General features: G+C 40.8%; 1 protein-coding gene across 1 annotated transcript in view; it reads left to right on the forward strand.

The window, feature by feature from the left end:
• zbtb10 (zinc finger and BTB domain containing 10) overlaps window positions 1-16,650 on the forward strand; it is a 103,585-nt gene that overhangs the window by 77,967 nt on the left and 8,968 nt on the right. The window contains exon 4 of the mRNA XM_043689094.2: window positions 12,762-12,937. Coding sequence (XP_043545029.2) covers window positions 12,762-12,937 — 176 coding nt within the window. The remainder of the gene's footprint in view (window positions 1-12,761; window positions 12,938-16,650) is intronic.

The following is a 16,650-nucleotide window of genomic DNA, read 5'->3' on the forward strand; positions in this document are numbered from 1 at the left end:
ACTTTCAGAAAGCCTTTGATAAAGTCCCACATAGGAGATTAGTGAGCAAAGTTAGGGCACATGGTATTGGGGGCAAAATACTGACTTGGATTGAAAACTGGCTGGCTGATAGGAAGCAAAGAGTAGTGATAGACTGGTCCCTTTCGGAATGGCAGGCAGTGACCAGTGAGGTACCACGAGGTTCGGTGCTGGGACCACAGCTGTTTACAGTATACATATGATATAGGTGAAGGTATTAAAAGTAATATTAGCAACTTTGCTGATGACACAAAGCTGGGTGGCAGGGTGAAATGTGAGGAGGATGTTATGAGAATACAGTGTGACTTGGACAGGCTAGGTGAGTGGATGGATGCATGGCAGATGCAGTTTAATGTGAATAAATGTGTGGTTATCCACTTTGGTAGCAAGAACAGGAAGGCAGATTACTATCTAAATGGAGTCAAGTTAGGTAAAGGGAAAGTACAATGACATCTAGATGTTCTTGTACATCAGTCAATGAAAGCAAGCATGCAGGTATAGCAGGCAATGAAGAAAGCTAATGGCATGCTGGCCTTCATAACAAGAGGAATTGAGTATAAGAGCAAAGACGTCCTCCTGCAGCTGTACAGGGCCTTGGTGAGATCGTACCTGAAGTATTGTGTGCAGTCTTGGCCTCCAAATTTGAGGAAGGATGCTCTGGCTGTTGAGGGAGTACAACGTAGTTTCACGAGGTCAGTTCCTGGAATGGTAGGACTATCATATGTTGAAAGATTTGAGCGACTGGTTTGTATACACTTGAGTTTAGAAGGATGAGAGGGGATCTAATTGAGACGTATAAGATTATTAAAGGATTGAACACTCTGGAGGCAGGAAGCATGTTTCCGTTGATGGGTGAGTCCAGAACCGGAGGACACAACTTAAAAATAAGGAGTAGGCCATTTAGAACAGAGTTAAGGAGAAACTTCTTCACCCAGAGAGTGGTGGATTTTTGGAATGCTCTGCCCCAGGAGGCAGTGGAGGCCAAGTCTCTGGATGCTTTCAAGAAAGACATGAATAGAGCTTTTAAAGATAGTGGAATCAAGGGTTATGGGGATAAGGCAGGAACAGGATACTGATTGTGGATTATCAACCATGATCATAATGAATGGTGGTGCTGACTCGAAAGGTGGAATAGCCTATTGCTGCACCTGTTGTCTGTTGTCTATTATTGTTAGCCAACCTCTTCCGATACCTCACCTATGACTATTGATGATACAAATATCTCAGCAAAGGACGCAGCATTCACTTCCCTAGCTTCCCACAGAATTCCAGTGCACAGCTGATCAGGTCCTGGGGATTTATCCACTTTTATGTGTTTCAAGACATCCAGCATTTACTCCTGTGTAATTTGGACATTTTTCAAGATGTCACCGTCAACATTCTATATCTTCCATGTCCTTTTCCACAGTAAACACTGATGCAAAATATTCAGTTAGTATCTCCCCCATCTCCTCACAAAGGCTGCCTTTCTGATCTTTAACAGGCTAGGTGAGTGGACAGATGCATGGCAGATGCAGTTTAATGTGGATAAATGTATTTGTAAAAACCCTTTGGATTCTCCTTAACTCTTATTTGCCAGAGCTATCTAATGTCCCCTTTTTGCCTCCTGATTTCCCTCTTAAGTATACTTCTACAGCCTTTATACTCTTCTAAGGATTCATTCAATCTATCCTGTCTATACCTCACAAATGCTTCCTCCTTTTTCTTAACCAAACCCTCAATTTCTTTGGTCATCCAGCATTCCCAACACCCACCAGCCTTCCCTTTCACCCTTACAGGAACATACTGATTCTGGACTCTTGTTATCTCATTTCTGAAAGCTTCCCATGTTCCAGCCGTCCCTTTACCTGCGAACATCTGCCCCCAATCAGCTTTTGAAAGTTTTTGCCTAATACCGTCAAAATTAGCCTTCCTCCAATTTCGAGCTTCAACTTTTAGATCTAGTCTATCCTTTTCCATCACAATTTTAAAACTAATAGAATTATGGTCACTGGCCCCAGCGTGCTCCCCCACTGACACCTTAGTCACCTACCCTACCTTATTTCCCCAGAGTAGGTCAAGTTTTGCACCTTCTCTCGTTGGCACATCCACATATTGAATCAGAAAATTGTCTTGTACACACAACAAATTCCTCTTCATCTATACCCATAACACTATGGCAGTCCCAGTCTATGTTTGGAAAGTTAAAATCCCCTTCTATAACCACCCTATTATTCTTACAGATAGCTGAGATCTCCTTACAAATTTCTTTCTCTATTTCAAGCTGACTATTAGGGGGTCTATAGTACAATAAGGTGATTATCCCTTTCTTATTTCTCAGTTCAACCCAAATAACTTCCCTGGATGTATTTCAGAGAATATCCTCTCTCAGTACAGCTGTAATTCTATACATTATCAAAATCACCACTCCCCTTCCTCCCTTCCCCCCCCTTTCTATTCTTCCTGTAGCATTTGTATCCTGGAACATTAAGCTGCCAGTCCTGTCCATCCTTGAGCTACATTTCTGTAATTGCTATGATATTCCAGTCCCATGTTCCTAACCATGCCCTGAGTTCATCTGCCTTCCCTGTTAGGCCCCTTGCATTGAAATAAATGCAGTTTAATTGATCAGTCCTACCTTGTTCTCTGCTTTGTCCCTGCCTGCCCTGACTGTTTGACTCGCTTCTTTTCTCAGCTGTACCAGTCTCAGATTGATATCTTTCCTCACTATCTCCCTGGTGTTCTACCCCCCCCCCCCCCCCCCCCCCAACTTACTAGTTTAAATTCTCCTGAGCAGCTCTAGCAAATCTCCCTGCCAGTATATTAGTCCCCTTGCAATTCAGGTGCAATCCGTCCCTCTTGTACAGGTCACTTCTAACCCAGAAGAGACCCCAATGTTCCAAAAATGTGCATCCTTCTCCCATGTATAGGCTCCTTAGCCATGCATTCATCTGCCCTATCCTCCTATTTCTACCCTTACTAGCTTGCAGTACCGGGAGTAATCAAGATAACACTCCTGTTGAGGATCTCCTTTTTAAATTCCTGCCTAATTCCATATATTTTCCACTCAGAATCTCATCCTTTTCCCTTCCTATGTTATTGGTTCCGATGTGTATAATGACCTCCTGCTGGTCCCTCTCCCCCCTTGAGAACATTCTGCACCCTCTGATCCTGGTACCAGGGAGGCAATACACCATTCTGATTTTTCACTGCTGGCCACAGAAACATCTATCTGTGTCACAGACTAGAGAGTCTCTTAACACAATGGATCGCTTGGAACCCAATGTACCTCTCATTGCATTACAGCCAGTCTCAATACCAAAAACTTAGCTGTTCCTGCTACATTCCCCTGAGAATCCATCACCCCCTACATTTTCCAAAACACCATACTTGTTTGAAATGGGGATAACCGCAGTACAGTCCTGTACTACCTGCCCACTTCTCTTACCCGTTGCATGGAAAAGGTTGCCCCTTAGGTCCCTTTTATATCTTTCCCCTCTCACCCTGAACCTATGCCCTGTAGTTTGGACTCCCCCATCGCAGGGAAAAGACCTTTGTCTATTACCTTATCCATGCCTTTGTGATTTTATAAACCTCTAGAAGGTCACCTCTCAGCCTCTAATACTCCAGGGAAAACAGCCCCAGCCTATTCAGCCTCCCTGTAGCTCAAACCCTACAACCCTGGCAACATCCTTGTGAATCAATCTCTGCTCTGGAGTTCTGTTGCCTCCCAGTTATAGAATTAATTTTGACATTTTCCCAAGAAAATGAACCATGAAATTACCAAATTAGTAGCTATGGTGAAATATGAGGGAGAATGCAGCAATTGCAGGAAAACAAATGAGTAAGAGTGGGAAGGTCAGTTGCCGATAAAGCAAAGATTAAAGGATATCTCTGCAAAAGAAATGCGTGCCTTTAAATGTCAATGTCTTAACTGAGCATGACGCAGATCAACTGTCCATCCTCATTCTTCCTGACCCATCTGTATCCTTTGACAGAACTGACTACAGCGTCCTGCTCCAGTACTTCAATATTGCCGTCCTAATGGGTTGAACTGCACTGAGCTGTTTTTATTATTTATTTATTGAATCTCATCGAGAGAAGACCTTCATTGCCTTTTCTTACATTCTGTACTGTTAACCTCCAGTGTCCCCTGAGGAACTATCCTTGGTTCACTTATAATTTTACTCACGTACTATCTTCAATGACGTAATTGGAAACAATGCCGGCTCCCACATTTACATAAATGATATACAGTTAAAACTGGTCTCTTTCTCCCTTGTCTCCTACTGTCTCGACATTGTCAGACTGCTTGTCTAAACCCCAGGACTGAAATGCAAACGATTTTCCAATTAAGTAATTAGAGGGCAGAAGCTATTACCTTCACTCATTAGCTGCCTAGGTCTCTATTTCACACTTTGGAAACTGTTGGAGGCTGAATTAGGCCTGTAACCTTGACTTTCTGTTTGAACCCAGATAAAATTGCATCCACGGACCCAGGCTATCTCTAAAGTGGCCTATTTTTACCTGACTCTACTCTATCCCTGCTCACTTGCCGAAACACTTACCTCTGCCTTTTGTTACTTCTCAACTTCATTACTGTCTTTCCCACATCATGTAAACCTGAGCTCATCCAAACTAACTGTGTCACTATGTCCTGTTTGCCATTACCCCATGCTCACTGACTTTCATTGACTCCTGATTAAGTAATGCCTCTATTTAAAATTTCTCACTGTTACCTTCCAATTTGTACTATTCCTACAGTTACTTCAGATATCTGTCAACTGTAATTCTTGCCAACTATAATTCTGGACACTTGTTTGTTCCTGATTTTAATAATTCTGCCATCGTTAGCCATGCCTTCAGCTCTTAGGCCCAAACTCTATTCTTTTTTCCTCATTTAAGATCTTCTTTGAATCACTCGCATTCTGCTCAAGCTTTGTATGAGTTGACAGAAACGTGGAAAATAAAGGAAGGAGGAGGCTATTAGGTCTGTTGAACCTGCCCTGCCATTCATTATGATCATGACTGATGCTCAAACTCCAAAATCTCTTCCTGCTTTTCCTCCATATCCTTTGACTCCTTCAGCCACAAGTGCTACATCTAATTCCTTCTTGAAATCATGCAATGTTTTGGCCTCATCTGCTTTCAGTAGTAGCAAATTCCATAAGCCGAACACTGGAAGAAGAAATTATTCCACTTTCCTTTCCTAAATGTTGACCCTGAATTCTGAGATTGCAACCCCTGGTCTGGACTCCCTGTTATTGGAAACATCCTTCCTGCATCTGCCCTGTCTAGTATGTGGACAGGTGTCAGATTATATTTTAAAGTATTGCTCTAAAACATCTTGGGATAACAGTGTTCAAGATACTTATCAAATACAAAAACATTGCATTTGTATAGCACTTATATCAGGTGACTTGTATTCTAATATAGGAAACCGAGCAGGCCTACTTAGGCACAATAAGCTACCAATTCCAGAAATGTGATAAAAACCAGATGGCCTGTTTTTATATTTTTGGTTGATCAGGACTCCAGGAATAACTCATGCTATTATTGGAAATGGGATTTTTTTTACATCTATCTAAGAACACAGACTTAGTCTCTGTTTAATATCACATTCAGAAATGCAGCACTCCTCCAGTACTGCAGTGGCAGCTTTTAAGTCCTGGAACTTGACTTCAACCCACCACTTTCTGACTTTGGCAATCATGCTACCACATGAAACACAGCTATTGATGGTATAATTCTTTTAGCAAATAGAAGAAGGAAGAATTCTATAACTGGAAATCCATGAATGCTTAAAGGTGGGTATGCAGTAGAAAAGAGCATAATGGACTTGGAAATTAGTAAGGGAAATTCAATGTAAAGGTGAACTTGTAAGAAATATTGGCTAGGCCACTGTTGTGGTGTTGAAAACTGCACATAACACTACAAATTTTAGGAAGCATATTAAATGTTATACCAAAGCTTCACTCAACTGCTGTCAGTGATGGGAGGTTGTTGTTTGCAAGAAAGGATGGAAAAACTGTGATTCTTCACCAGGATAGTCTAGTTAAGGTTTTCAAAATGGTAAAATGATTTTGACAGAATACAAGTCTCGAAATTAACGCAATGGAGTAAATTGGAATTAATTTTCACAGATTCCACCAAAACTAATGATTACATCCAAGTAGTTGCAAAGGAAGAGTACAATAAATGATGTGCAAATGGCAGGAAAATATGATTGATTGTAGAGCTAATTTATAGGCATGGTGGAACTTTGTCAGATTTTCGGCAAGAACCATTTTTGATATTAGTATCAAAATCGTGCATTTGTGTTTGAGTATTGTAAATTTGCATCTAGATGATTACTTTGCAATATTCTATTCTTTGAAAGTTTAGTTTACAACTTTCAAAAAATGAAGTTCAACTTGTGAATACAACTAGAAAGTAAAAGAGCCAAAAACGTTGTGTTTCTCAAAGGTAGAACTCATCTGAGCATTTCTATTTCTATAAATGAACAGGTTACAATTGTTTTTGTAATTATCATGCATTTTCTGCCTGCTTCATAAGCTGTGATCATTCTGTTAAATTGCATTTAACATCAGAAATTAACCGTGAATACAAGATGTGTTTCAATACATTTTCGCAATGTGAAGCTGGTATGAACTCATTGCTGAATGTTGATGCAAGATTACCAAATTTTGTAAACTCATGTAGAGATGTAATGTTCTGAGTTAACACACTAATCCTTCAATAACAATTAAGAAAGAATTGGCTATGAGCATGATGTTTGCACAAAAGGCAAGCTACAAGTAAGGAACACAGATACTTGCCAGGATGATGCACAGAAGTTTAAGACGCATCCACACCTCACTCTTATGTCACATTAGCAACATTCATGAAAACGGCAGTGAATTTTGATATGCCCAACAGCTGCACTGAAGAGTTGAAAGATTGAAAATGATTCCAGTCCACACAGCATGATGTGACAAGTTAAAATTCACAGTACTACTTGCCTGCAGAGCACACAAAGCAAAATGTACACTCAATTGTAAAACCATGCCAAAAATTGAGTTCACTGCAGGAGTTTTTGTTGGTGGGACTGGATCAGTACAAAAATGACAGTGGAAGGATTGTCATACATAATAATGTGTGGAATAGCCATTCTGGTCCCTGTGTACAGACCACAGCATTAGTGTGGGAGACTATTCATATCCCATATAACACATGATTGTATAATGCTACTGAAGACTTATCACACACATCACAGTTCTGTTGGAATCTAATGTCTGTAGTTCAAGCTTCTGTTCAAGACACCAGTTGAGGAAATTGCTTGCACCAAATGGATGAGGTGGAATAGTTGCTGGTGAAAAAAACATTTCAGAGTGGAAATATTCATTCTGTCCTACTTGATATTTTGTGATTGCATCACCGAATTGTGGGATGTTTTGCACAAACTGTCATCAATTTGGTGGATCAGGTTAAAGATTTTTGGATCATTGGAATTTCTTCTAGGTTAGAAGTGACCAAGAAAGACTGAATGCTCCTGAATTGGAAGGGGACTAATATACTTGCAGGGAGATTTTGTTCAGGAGGTAGTGAGGAAAGAGATCAATCTGAGACTGATACAGTTGAGAAAAGAAGCGAGTCAAACAGTCAGGGCAGGCAAGAACAAAGCAGAGAACAAGGTAGGACTGATCAATTAAACTGCATTTATTTCGATGCAAGAGGCCTAACAGGGAAGGTAGATTAACTCAGGGCATGGTGAAGAACATGTGACTGGGATATCATAGTAGTTACAGAAATGTGGTTCAGGGATGGACAGAACTGGCAGCTTAATGTTCCAGGATACAAACGCTATAGGAAGGATAGAAAGGGGGGGCACAAGGGTGGAGGCGGAATGGCTGTACTGAAGGAGGATATTCCTGGGAATACATCCAGGGAAGTTACTTGGGTGGAACTGAGAAATAAGAAAGGGATGATCACCTTATTGGGATTGTATTATAGACTCCCTAATCATCAGTGGGAAATTGAGAAACAAATTTGTAAGGAAATTTCAGTTATCTGTAAGAATAATAAGCTGGTTAGGTAGGGGATTTTAACTTGCCAAACATAGACTGCCAGAGTGTTAGGGGGTTAGATAGAGAGGAATTTAAGAATGTACAAGAAAATTTTCTGATTCAGTGAGTGGACGCTTGGGAAATAAGGCAGGGCAGGTGACTGAGGTGTCAGTGGGAGAGCACTTTGGGGCCAGTGACCATAATTCTATTAGTTTCAAAATAGTGATAGAAAAGGATAGACCAGATCTAAAAATTGAAATTCTAAATTGGAGGAAGGCCAATTTTGATGCTGTTAGGCAAGAACTTTCAAAAGCTGATTGGGGGCAGATATTTGCAGGTGAAGGGATGGCTGGAAAATGGAAAGCCTTCAAAAATGAGCTAACAAGAGTCCAGAGACCGTATATTTGTTTTGGATAAGAAAAAGAAGGAAGCAAATGTCCAGTGTAGCCAGGAGAGATCGAGTGAATCCTTAAAGTATAAAGGCAGTAGGACTATACTTATGAGGGCAAAAAGGGGACATGATATAGCTTTGGCAAATAGAGTTAAGGAGAATCCAAAGTGTTTTTACAAATACATTAAGGTCAAAAGGGAGAAAATGGGGCCCGTCAAAGATTAGCAAGGCAGCCTATGTGTGGTGCCGCAGGAGATGGGGGAGATACTAACCGAGTATTACTGTGGAGAAGGACGTGGAAGATACAGAATGTAGGAAATAGATGGTTACATCTTGAAAAATGTCCATATTACAGAGGAGGAGGGCTGGACGTCATGAAACACATAAAAATGGATAAATCCCCAGGATCTGATCAGGTATACTCTAGAACTCTGGGAAGTTAGGGAAGTGATTGCTGGGCCGCTTGCTGAGATGTTTGTATCGTCGATAGTCACAGGTGAGGTGTCGGAGACTGGAGGTTGGCTAACGTGGTGTCACTGTTTAAGAAAAGTATTAATGTCATCCAGTTTCCACCTCAGTTGAAGCAAAACGCTCAGAGACACATTATGGTTTAACCTCCATCTTCATTCTGGGTCCTGGAGGGAGAGAGAACGGTTGCCCATGTGTGCAGGGACATGGGTTCCTGGTCTTCTCTGTCAACAGCAGTCTCCCGATTGAATTATATAGTTATTTTACAGGGAGGAGCATCCAGATAAAGCAACATACATATTGATTGGGTGACCGTTACAGTCAGCGAGTGTCAATAGTAAAGATTAAGCCATCTGCTATTACACAATGAATAACTAGCTTCACATAATGAAGGCTTTTCACCTTGTTAAACTGGCCTTTGTTAAAATTCTAGAATCCATCATTAAGGATCAGATTTCTAAATTCTTGGCAGTGCAGGGGGTCGGATTAGAATAAGTCAACATGGATTTAGTAAGGGAAGGTCATGCCTGACAAACCTGTTAGAATTTTTTGAAGAGGTAACAAGTAGGTTAGACCCAGAAAACCCAGTGGATGTTAGCTATCTAGACTTCCAAAAGGCCTTTGATTAGGTACCTCACGGGAGGCTGCTAAGTAAGATGAGGCCCCAAAGTGTTCGAAGTGAGCTGCTGGCATGGATTGAGGATTGGCTGTCTGACAGAAGGCAGAGAGTTAGGATAAAAGGTTTATTTTTGGAATAGCAGCCAGTGACAAGTGGTGTCCTGCGAGGTTCAGTGTTGGGGCTGCAGCTGTTCACTTTATATATTAATGATTTGGATGGAGGGACTGGGGGCCTTCTGGCGAAGTTTGCCGATTATACAAAGTTAGGTGGATAGGCAGGTAGTACTGAGGAGGTGGGAAGGCTGCAGAAAGATTTAGACACATTAAGAGAGTGGTCCAGGAAATGGTTGATGAAATTCAACATTAGCAAATGCAAGGTCTTGCACTTTCCAAAAAAGAATACAGGCATACACTGTTTTCTAAATAGTGTGAAAATTCATAAAGCTAAAGTAAAAGGGATCTGGGAGTGTTGGTCCAGGGCTCTCTAACCGTGATTAAGAAAGCAAATGTAATGTTGTCGTTTATCTCAAGAGGGTTGGAATATAAAAGCAGCGATGTGCTTCTGAGACTATATAAAGCTCTAGTTCGGCTCCATTTAGAATAGTGTGTCCAGTTTTGGGCTCCACACCTCAGGAAAGACATACTGGCACTGGAGCGTGTCCAGTGGAGAATCACACGGATGATCCCTGGAATGGTATGCAATGAACGGCTGAGGATCCTGGGATTGTATTTGTTAGTGTTTATAAGGTTGAGGAGAGATTTAATGGAAACTCACAAGATAATGCATGGCTTAGAAAGGATGGACGCTGGGAAGTTGTTTCCATTAGGTGGGGAGACTAGGACCCTTGAGCACAGCCTTAGAATTAGACGGGGTCAATTTAGAACAGAAATGAGACATTTCTTCAGCCAGAGTGGTGGACCTGTGGAGGCCGGGACGTTAAATGTCTTCAAGGCAGAGATTGATAAATTCTTGATCCCGCAAAGAATTAAGGGCTACGGGGAGAGTGCATGTAAGTGGAGTTGAAATGCCCATCAGCCATGATTAAATGGCAGAGTGGGGTTGATGGGCCAAATGGCCTTATTTCCACTCCTGTCTTATGGTCTAATATTGTTAAATGGCTGCACATAATTAATGCTTTTCCATCTTGTTAATTCATTACCCTTGCTCCCAGCACCCCATTGTTAATTGCATTCTTATCTGATCTGAATCATGCTCAGCTGAACTTCTTGTTTCACAAAACTCAGAACTTAATTCTTTCCTTATCTGCTCATACTCTATATACATTCTCAGCAAGGAAAAACCAGGGAACTATAGACCAGTGAGCCTGACATCATTGGTGAACAAGTTATTGGAGGGAATCCTGAGGGACAGAATTTACATATATTTGGAAAGACAAGGACTGATTAGGGATAATCAGCATGGCTTTGGGCGTGGGAAATCATGTATCTCGAATTTGATTGGGTTGTTTGAAGAAGTAACAAAGACGATTGATGAGAACAGAGGGGTAGACGTGATTTAGAAGGACTTCAGTAAGGTGTTCAACAAGCTTCCTCATGATAGACTGGTTAGCAAGGTTAGATCTCATGGGATACAGGGGGAACTAGCCATTTGGATATAGAACCGGCTCAAAGGTAGAAGAGGGAGTACCACAAGGATCGGTGCTGGGTCCACTGCTTTTCGTCATTTATATAAGTGATTTGGATGTGAACATAGAAGGTATAGTTAGTAAGTTCGCAGATGATACCAAAATTGGAGGTGTAGTGGACAGCTAAAAAGATTACCTCAGAGTACAACAGGATCTTGATCAGATGGGCCAATGGGCTGAGGAGTGGCACATGGAGTTTAATTTTGATAAATGTGAGGTGCTGCATTTTGGAAAGGCAACTCAGAGCAGGACTTGTACACTTAATGGAAGGGTCCTGGGGAGTGTTGCTGGGCAAACAGACTTTGGAGTGCAGGTTCATAGTTCCTTGAAAGTGGAGTCACGGATAGATAGGATCGTGAAGAATGCTTTTGGTATGCTTTCCTTTATTGGTCACAGCATTCAGTGTAGGAGTTTGGAGGTAATGTTGCGGCTGTACAGAACATTCGTTTGGTCACTTTTGGAATATTGCATGCAATTCTGGTCTCCTTCCGACAGGAAGAATGTTGTGAAATCTGAAACTTCAGAAAAGATCGACAAGGATGTTGCCAGGGTTGGAGGATTTGAGCTAAAGAGCCAGCTGAATAGGCTGGGGCTGTTTTCCCTGGAGTATCGGAAGCTGAGGGGTGATCTTGTAGAGGTTTATAAAATTGTGAGGGCATGGATAACGTAAATAGACAAGATATTTTCCCTGAGTTGGGGGAGTCCAGAACCAGAGGACATAAGTTTGAGGTGAGAGGGGAAAAATTTAAAAGGGACCTAAGGGGCGGCAACTTAACACAGAGGGTGGTGCGTCTATGGAATGAGCTGCCAGAGAACGTGGTGAAGGCTGGTATAATTACAACATTTTAAAAGGCATCTGGATGGGTATATGAATAGGAAGGGTTTAGAGGGATATGAGCCAGGTGCAGGCAAATGGGACTAGATTAGATTAGGATATCTGGTTGGCATGGACGAGTTGGACCGAAGGGTCTGTTTCTATCCTGTACATCTCTTTGACTTACCTCTGGATGATTCTGAAACTGAAAGCAGCAAATGTGATCCAGTGCTATATTTGTAATGCCTGAGCTAAGTGACTCAGTGATTTAATTGTCTTTCACATCAGATGTAAAAACGTCAAATTAACTCATGAATTAACTCCTCCATTCAATCAAATATGTCAGAACAATGTAATTTCAGTTACCTGTGTTCTGTTTCCTTGCGTCATGAATTGCCAGTTTTTTGTTTTCTCATCAGTCCATTCTATAGCAAGAATGTTTTCATTACTTATGAAGCCTACATTATATAAGAGAAATCATGTGCATTCAAGCTATTGAAAACAAGGCACACTACATTCAGTGTATTTACAAAAAAAATCTGCTGCAGTTAACTAAATTGTATATCTACGTACTTCTATGCTGTGAGCCAAGTTATGTTCAGAGCTATAAAGATGCCTGAATTTAAAGAAATGTATTTCTGTGAACACTGATTAATTTTTCTGTCAATGGCCAGCACATCAGGGAAGAGTTTTCATCATTGACTATATTTTACAATATATCAATAATTACAAATAGTATTCAAAGCTTTTAATGTAGACTGTATTTAAATTCTTTATGCTAGGTGATGCTTCAATTGGTAGTCAAAACAAATTCAAGTGCCCACATTGCAATTACATTGCCAAGTATCGACGCACATTGAAGAGACATCAACTAATACATACTGGAGTACGGTCCTTTGCTTGTGACATTTGTGGAAAGTTGTTCACGCGAAGAGAACATGTAAAGCGGCATTCACTGGTAAGTATAATTGCAATATTTGGGAATTGTACTTCAATGGCTGAACATTTGTGCCTTGTGCTTCTAATTTGATAAAACTTTGGTCAGAATAAAAGTGGTTCTGCCTTAATAGAGGTTTTGTTTTTGCTTGTATAAATGTGCATTATTTCCCTCAAAACAGAATCACAGTCAAATTGGCCCATTTATTTTGGAGCAGTTTTAATTGCACTTTGCAATAACACACCATCTTTTTGCTACAGTTCTTATACAATGCCCCCAGCATTGGAAGCAATCCTCAGCCACACATCTGCACATTGCTTGCAAAAGGGCCTGTGATTGCAGAGTTTTCATTTCTCTTTTGTTATTTGTAATCGCCCCTCAATAGAGAAACATCCTGTCTTGCTCAGGTATGCTTTCCAATTGCTATATTACTACTGCTGGACGCACCTTTTTTCTGGTCTCAAGTTTGCCTTTCTTTAAAGTTGCCACAATACCAGCAGCTGGTAGTTTGTTCGAACGTCCCTTGATACCTTTGACAGACAAGATATAGAGGATCTTAGCCCTGTTTTATCAGTGCAATTGATCACAACCCCCATGGGGACACCGAAGAAAATGCAAACTTTCGCTCCATTCGAATCGCCATGTTTCTCTTAGACGTCATACCCCCTAATGTGAAAAGATGACAATTCAGTTGTTTGTGTTAGTATATGAGCTTGTTGCACTTGTTTGAATTAAGGATGGTGAGGAAGAGGGTTTGAAGGAGACTTGGTTGGAGTAAAGTAGTTGACGATTATCTTATTTCCAGGAAATGGGAGAAGAGGAAGATTTTTCAAGATCATTTTAGTATTTGTACGCCAGTTATTTCAAGTCTATACCACTTGGATTCCAGGAAAGGAAAATGGATGATTTGGTCGGGTAGAATATGAACATTTTGCTATGGGAAAGGTTTTGAAAGACAGAAATGAGGAATTGGTTGAGCAAATCATCCCTGTCAGTAACAGTGACAGGAAGAGGATCAAAGAAAAGCAGCCAGTGAGACTTGAACGTGTGTTTATAAGCCACTAAGGATGGTGTAATTTCTAATATGGAGTGGTTGGAGAATGATCAGGAACATTTTTCTTCCTCAGCAAGGAAATATCAGTATAATTGTATTTCCACCATCTATTTGCTAACTTATTGCTAACATTTGACTTAGAACCATCTTATTCTGTGATACTTAGCTACAGTAAGAATGTACATATGCAAAAACCCAGACAGTTATAATCGAGAAGGAGGCCTTTTGGTCTATCATGTCTGTACTGGTTTACAAAGAGCCCACTACCAGCCTTTGGTCCATAGCCCTGGAGACTATAACAACACATGAATATCTGAATAGTGCTTAAATATTATGAGAGTTTCAAACTCCTCCACACTCTTATGGGGAATTTCTTTTCACTCACTCTCCTCTTGGCCTCTTACCTATTAGTTAACATCTCTAACCTTAGTTATTGACCACTCCAATAATGGTACAACGGCCTTCATAATCCACTCTATATATGTCATTTATTTACCTCAATCAGGTACCCTCTCATCCTTTGCTCCTCCAAGGAAAACAATCCCAGCCTATCCAGTCTTTCCTCGTACCCCTTGCCTCAGGTTAGGCAGCATCCTGGTAAATCTCTGTGCGCTCTCTGGTGCAATCACATCCTTCCTATAGTTATAGTGACCAGAACTGCACATAGTTCCTACTGTGTAATTAGATGGTTAAAATAAGAAGCTTGTATTCATTTAGTGTTAAGCAATTTAAACACAGCATGTCCCACAGTCAACTATTAAAATATGTCGGCAAGGACACTTCAAGAACTCCCTTACTTTTCAATTAATAGTCTAACTAATGGTGGAAAATAGCTTTGACCTTGACCCTGTCAAAATCACTCACTCATCCCTTCTCAGAAAAACTACAACTACCTTTCTATCCTTCAACTCTCTCTTCCTAACCCCATTTCATTGAAATCCTGCTTCCAAATTCTCGCTCTATTACCTCATTCAGTGATCTGGTTTCCTAAAACATAGAGTCATAGAGATGTACAGCATGGAAACAGACCCTTCAGTCCAATGCGTCCATGCCGACCAGATATTCCAACCTAATCTCGTCCCACTTGCCAGCACCCAGCCCATATCCTTCCAAACCCTTCCTATTCATATACCCATCCAGATGCCTTTTAAATGTCGCAATTGTGCTCGCCTCCACCACTTCCCCAGGCTCATTCCATTAGCGTACCACCCTCTGCGTGAAAAGTTGCCCCTTAGGTCTCTTTCATATCTTTCCCCTCTCACCGTAAACCTATGCCCTCTAATTCTGGATTCCCCCACCCCAGGGAAAAGACTTAGTCTACTTATCCTATCCATGCCCCTCATGATTTTATACACCTCTATCATGTCACCCCTCAACCTCCGATGCTCCAGGGAAAACAGCCCCAGCCTATTCAGCCTCACCCTATAGCTCAAATCCTCCAATCCTGGCAACATCGTTGTAAATCTTTCCTGAACCCTTTCAAGTTTCACAACATCCTTCCAATTGGAAGCAGAAACAAGCCCAAATCTTTCAATTTAAAATGATATTCTCTGTGACTTTGTCCATGATAACTCCTCGTCTATGACTTTTAGCATAATCAAGAATACCAATTTCCATCAACTTTGTTCTGTTGTTACTCTCTGTTGAACTGCTCTCGTTGTGCTACTCTTTAAGTATTCAACCAGAATGAGAATGTCTCCAGAACTGACTCTTCTTCCTTATTGGGCTCCATTAGCTCCTTGATTCCTAAAGATTTGTTTTATCTGACTAATTTACATGCTACACTTCTGTGACATACTTCCAAGACATGGGATTAGCTTCCTTGAGTACAAAACCTCGTTCTAGTTCACATCATTTCCACCAATTCCTCCTCTGCTTCTGTATCACCAACTGCTTGTCAGCCGTTCAATTTTAGAATATAATTACAATTTTTGGAAAAGCTATGCTGTCACAATTCCCAGCAGATAACATAAGCTACCTTTGCCTTAAGCTAACTCACTCTCCTACTTCAGCATCCTAGTCAGCAGCTGAGTGCACATTGTTTCTGTCACAAATTAGGGTCTTCAAATTTTAAAGTCTTCAGCTTGTCTTCTCTGCAGCCCTCATCTATGTCTTTCTCATCTCCAAACTGTCTATTCCAATATGGTCTTCACATAGGCATCCCATCCTCCACATTCCATAAATGTACATTCCTGTAAAACGTAGCTACATCTATCTTAACTTATACCATACCCTCCTCACCAGTTAATCCTGGTTTTGTTAACCTGTATTGGCTACCCATTTTCCCAGTGCCTCCAATTTACATTTCTTATTCTCATGTTTAAATCCCTTTCAAGGCCATAACTCTTTCTAACCTGTAACCTCCAAACTAGAAAATAAAAACCTGAACTGCCCACATTCTATGTTCTGCACTACAGATTTTGTCAAAATCTCTCCCCCCTGCTACTGCCCCCCCCAAATAAAAGCACTCTAACCCATTGTTACAAATATCTTCAGTCACTTCAAATTGCTTTCCTGAAGTTCCTGCTGCCTCTTCTTTCTGTCCTCATTTAGGAAATTCCTAAAAACATACCTCTTGGACCAATCTTTTGGCCTATTTATTTTAATTATATGACTGAAGCACTTTATCATATTTTTCTGGGTTTAAAAGGCTTCATAAATGTTAGTTTTTGTGTTTTCT

The sequence above is a fragment of the Chiloscyllium plagiosum genome, unplaced genomic scaffold (genome assembly GCF_037043375.1).
Source record: "Chiloscyllium plagiosum isolate Xiang-an unplaced genomic scaffold, Cpla_swu_hap1 HiC_scaffold_4, whole genome shotgun sequence".
NCBI lineage: Eukaryota > Metazoa > Chordata > Chondrichthyes > Orectolobiformes > Hemiscylliidae > Chiloscyllium > Chiloscyllium plagiosum.